Here is a 5,635-nt window from a genome sequence, read left to right on the forward strand (position 1 = left end):
AACTCAAACCTGGCCACGCCCTCATCAAACCCTAGGACCGCCCCTTTAGAGAACAGGAATGCAAGTAAAATTTGGGAGGGGCTATTTCCGGTGTGGGAGGGGCTATTTCCGGTGCGGCCGGCCCGGAAAAAGGTGCCGGAACGCGGTTCCGCCGCGTTCCGGCTGAAAAAAAGCCCTGATTATTATTATTATTATTATTCCAAAGCTAGCTAACCAGTTCATAGTCCAGGCCTTGTGATTAGTTCAGGGTTCAATTCAAACTCAGAAAACTAGTTTAACTGGGTAATCTCGATTAAACTAACAATAAGTAAATATACTATGTGAATATAACCAGCAAATTAATGTTTTAGTTTTCAAACTGGATTTTTAAATTGTTAATTGTTTACATTTTTTTGATATAAAGCCTTTACAAAATATTTGAATTTTATATTTAATTTGCAGTTCTTCTCTCATAACATGTTAATCTCATTTATCTCCCTCCATTCCTTCTTTCCTCAGTATCTGCATGTCGCAGACCAGCAGCCTCAGATGTTGTCTCCATTTTACCCTTTAAAAATGAATATAACATTGGGGAAATAATCCGCCTAAGTTGTGCACCAACCTTTAGGTTAACTGGCCAATCAGAATACACTTGTATAAGTGGCCCATCCTGGCGTCCTGCTGTAGTGAGACTGCTTACCTGTGAGAAAGGTAAGTGAATAGTTCATGTGGCATGGGCATTCACCTGCTCAATATGGGGTTTGGAGCAATGGGTTCAAATCCTCACTCAGGCATGCCACTCAGTCTGATCTTCCTTTCAGGACTGTTGAATGAGTATATCATGAAGGGTGGGTGGGTGATGTTACATGTGAATGCCTTGAAGGAAAAATGGGATTAAAATACAATAAGAGAAATAAAATGATGAAACTGGATGCTCTCAAATAAAACAAAATGAAGAAGCACCAAAGTCTAGGAGGGCATTACTGTTAATAGCTATATTATACAAAGTAAAGATGGTCCACATCCAACATGGAGATACAGCCAAGGTGTTTTCTTGTCAACAGTACAAAACATTGTCTTATTCCAGGCTTTTTATTTCCCCCCCCCCAATCTAGCCTATGTCCCTGGCATGTCTGGGCAATCTACCACAAAAATATGAATCAGCTCCAACCTTACTTGATTTTCAAGATAACCAAAATCACTTCAGTGATATCACCTGTTGTGATTTATTTTTACTGTTAGATTCATACATACCTGCATGGTCAGGAAAGCAACAAATCTGAACTTTCAGAATTGTGTGTAGAATCCATTCTCTCCAAAAAATGATAGCCATGTCCCTCAGAACTTCTCCCCCAGTTGCTGACACTATGTAATATTTTGCTTGACAAGAGGAGAAAATTATTAAATATACAGGAACTATCCGGAGTGAATGAAATGAAACACTTTGTGTTCATTAAGAAAATTGATATGAAATTTTTAAAATTGAATTGACAGTATCAAGGGAATTAGGAGAAATACATACAAAGAATGTGGGAATATTACAAACAGAACGTCAATGTTCCGACTGATGTTGAACCCAAAGAAGTAAGCATAACTGAGATGATGTAATCTCTAATGCAAAACTTTATTGAGCACATCATTTCAGCACAGATGAAAGGAAAGCCAGCTCTGGTTATTTTGTGCCTAAATTGCTATATTAAAGTAGAGAAACCTCCCTCCCCTTATTAGTGCAGGTCACATTTGTCAATTATAAGTCAGAAAATTATTATGAGAGAATGTCTTTAGTTCTGAGTAAAAAATTTTTTGAGTGACCTTGATTCTCACAGCTGATAGTCGATGTCTGAAGACTGCATTCCATTCTTCTTTTCCCTTCCCCCCTGAGTCTGTAGGTAAGCTAAGAAGTGATAATGGCTGACACAGCATAGGCATTTTTTGAGACTTGACACAGAATGTTAGGATGCTTGCTCAGGCTGTTCATGCGTGACAAAAGAGAATAAAGTTAGCAATCCACATAGTATATACTTTAAAATAATAGCATAAAATACAAAGAACTGTTGATAGATAAAGTAATGCAATTATACAAAAGAGATTTGAGGGGAATAAACTTCTCTTACAAACTCCTGTGAAACCTGAAAAGATAGAGTGTAATAGCTGATGTGGTATGTATACACCAAAACATAAATACCTTTAAGAAGTTAAAAAAGTAACCAGCACTTAATAAGCCTGAGACATTTCTGGCTATCTATGCTCAGGAAGGCTCAGATGCCCTTTATTATCTTGATTTTACATCCTACCATGCAAAACTTGGCCACCTTATTTCAGCGCTGAGACTAGAAAGGCGAAATTGCTTATATTGATTGGTGAATCCTGCTTTACTGGTCAGAAATGGGGTTCTGCATTAAAGGTGTCAGTACAGAAGAACTTTCAATTCCAGAACAATTGTATCTAGCAAATTTAATCGGAATTCAGTTATTTATTTTAAATCATGCTTCATTTTTGCTCTGTCCACACCTACTTTGGGGAATGGGACCCATGGATGCTATTCAAAACTAAATATGAGCTTTGGCTCCAAACAACTGTACATTGTAGTTTAACATCAGTCCAAACAATTGTACATTGTAGTTTAACATCAAATTTCTATCTATCAAGCTTTTATATAGCATATCTAATAGTATTCCTATGTGTTTATGCTTCATTTTTTGGCATTCCTTATCCTCTTGCAGATGATTATCTAAGTTCTCAAAGCAACTGCAAACCAGGAGAGAAGCAAGTTGACTCCCAATGTGTGTGTATGAATCCCAGAGAAGATTGCAGGTAAATTATACAGAGAAAAGGGTTTCCCCATGCTACATGTTGAGACTTGTATCACCTTAAGGAAAAATACTTACTTCAACTTGTATCCAACCCCAAGATATGTCCCTCAAGTTTTTCTTAATGGATCTTAATTAAGAGGAAGCTCTTTCCTACAGAGAACTTTAACATTGTATAAAACTATCCATTTGCATACTGGTGTAGGCTTCCACAACCAGTATCTTTTGAACTGTGTTCGGCTTCAGAGTTTTGTGACCGTGATCTAGACAACATATTTCCTGACATTTCACCAACAACTGTGATTGACATCTTCAGAAGTTCATTGGGCTCCTGTCTTTATAGCCAAGTGTTCTGATTTGTGATTGGTCAATAATATATCGCTCAGTATCTTTGTGTCTGAAGATGCCAGCCACAGTTGCCATGGAAACCTCAGGAAATCTGTTCGCTAGACCATGGTGTAAAAAGAAAATTCTTCATCAGGGTCCAGTCCAAGATGGGAATAAACAAATTGGAGACTGCTTTAGAAAGAAGGTTCTTGTTTATTTAGTTGGCATAAACTTCAGTGACAGCAGCATGTTTCTGGGGTGACTGAACCATATGGAGCAGGGCGTGGTGGGTTTTTATACCTTCTTGGGCTTTTGTGTTTGGAGTTGTTCCTGTGGCATGAACTTTGACCTGAGGTTCAGTGTGCCCTTCTGGTATTCTGATGGTGGTGGGTTAACCCTATTATGTCCTAAAGGTCATATCCTTCTTCCCTGGGGCTGTGATTAATGGCTATGTCCTTTGTTGGATTTTTTTGGTTGAGGGGTTGTTGATTCTAGGGATCTTTGTCTTTCTAATCCCATCAGCTCCAAGCTTCCTGGCTCCAGTCTTTCTGAAAGGATTATACAATCTGCATTTGTATAATGGTTTCTGCTTGGGGCAGAGAGACTTGGGGGGGGGGTGTTTCTGCCTAAGATTTTCTATTATTCCTTTGGGGAAATATATTCTGCTTTTTTTTATATCCCCCCAAATATTTCTTTCTCTGGGGGAGTGGTGTCTTCCTACAATGGTCACTACATTCTTCAGCCCAACCCTGCCCATTATCTATTTGTGTCAGTCCTTTGCTTAGGAAGACTCCCATTCCCCACTGGATTCACATGGGCAGATGTTTCGTGTATTCCTTTTGATGGGGGTTGATCAATTTTCCCCCATATGGTATCTTCTCAGGCTTCCTCTGTCTCCTCCAAGCTCTCTCATCTCATGAAATGCCATAATCACATTCCCTCCACCCTCCTGAGAACTTGCATATTGTTACACAACATCCTGCAAAATGTCAACATACGCTGATATTTGGTGATACGGCTAGGATTGGAATGTGTAAGTAAAATAAAGAAAGAGATTGGAGTTCACTTGTGAATATGTTGTTGCTAACCTATTTTATACCTTTTATTTTACCACCTTTTAAAAAAAATTCTTCTCTAAACAGAATTTGGAAAATTCTGTTAATGTCCACCTGATATGAATAGTGATAATCACTCCAGATATTTTTTTTTTTTAAAAATAACTTGGCTAACCCACTCCAGCTAACTTCCCAAACAGATGTTCCAAATGTTATAAACAATAATGAAAAATGCTTCTTTATTAATTGTTTGCTTCATCCCTCTCTTAACCAATAATCATGGGATTGCTTTTGTTTACTTTGGCTTTGTGTTTTGGTCATTTGGCAGACACTATTCTGAAGATGTCTGTGTACTGGATGCCACTTCTGAACAAGCACTTACAAAGCCCAGCTGTCCATATTTGGCTGAAAAATGCTTGGATCAGCAGTCATTCCATTTCTTGCATTCTGGTCCCTGCCGGACTGGGACCGATGTGAGTTGGGCTAAGGAAAGGGTCAGAATTGCTACGGACAGCATAAAGAGAGAAGCTTGTGGCTATGACACATGTTATGATTGGGAGCAGTGCTCAGGTACGCAACTACGCATGAATGGACTAACTTGTTATTGTTCCTGGACCATGTTTATGAAGTCAGATTAGAGGCAACTGATATGGTTAGGCACCAATTTAGGTCTCAAAATAATTTCATTAAGTGATCTGATTTGATCTGGCATGATTTAGAGATGGCCAGATTCAATCTGGTGTCAGATCCTGGTCGAAATTCAAAGCTTGGTCCTCTCATTTACTGTGATGAAATCAAAATCTTCTAGCACAGTGATGGCGAACCTTTTAGAGACTGAGTGCCCAAACTTCAACCCAAAACCCACTTATGTATTGCTGGGTGCCGGGTGGGCATGGCCCGCTGGGTGGGTGTGGCTACAGTGGTCATGGCAGATGGGTGGGCATGGCCATCCTGATGTTGCTTGTGGGGAGAGACGCCTGTGGGGGCTGGGCAGGCTTGGGGGAGATCCAGGGGTCTCTGGTGGGTGGGGCAGTGGGCAGGAGGCTGGTTCTGTGAAGTGACGCGAGGCAAGGCAAGGCAGAGTGGAGGTGCCATGTCGCAGGGCAAGGTGAGGTAGGCGCTGGGGTGGCTGCTGCCTGACACCATCGGCCCCCGCACACAGAGGCCAGCAAACGCATGGGTGCTGGGATGCATCCGGCCACGTGGGACCTCAGCGAGTTAGTGGGCAGCTGGTTGAAGAGGACAATTGCCATCTCCGGGGCATGGCGCGCGTGCCCACAGAGAGGGCTCTGAGTGCCACCTCTGGCACGCATGCCATAGGTTCACCACCACTGTTCTAGCATTTCCCAGTTACAAACAAGGTTAGAGCCGCAATTTAACAAGATAAATGAGCAAACACAATAAACACAATGCAATATTCTATCAGGATATTGAGGGAGGGGGGGATCCCCTGGAGGGGAGGGC

At 40.9% G+C, this 5,635-nt stretch overlaps 1 protein-coding gene across 1 annotated transcript in view; it reads left to right on the forward strand.

Annotated features, from left to right (window-relative positions):
• Positions 1–5,635, forward strand: part of C6 (complement C6) — a 35,251-nt gene that overhangs the window by 25,566 nt on the left and 4,050 nt on the right. The window contains exons 14-16 of the mRNA XM_029284883.1: positions 499–690; positions 2,703–2,793; positions 4,500–4,741. Coding sequence (XP_029140716.1) covers positions 499–690; positions 2,703–2,793; positions 4,500–4,741 — 525 coding nt within the window. The remainder of the gene's footprint in view (positions 1–498; positions 691–2,702; positions 2,794–4,499; positions 4,742–5,635) is intronic.

This window comes from Protobothrops mucrosquamatus, unplaced genomic scaffold (assembly GCF_001527695.2).
Source record: "Protobothrops mucrosquamatus isolate PMUCROS unplaced genomic scaffold, P.Mucros_1.0 scaffold1061, whole genome shotgun sequence".
Taxonomy (NCBI): domain Eukaryota; kingdom Metazoa; phylum Chordata; class Lepidosauria; order Squamata; family Viperidae; genus Protobothrops; species Protobothrops mucrosquamatus.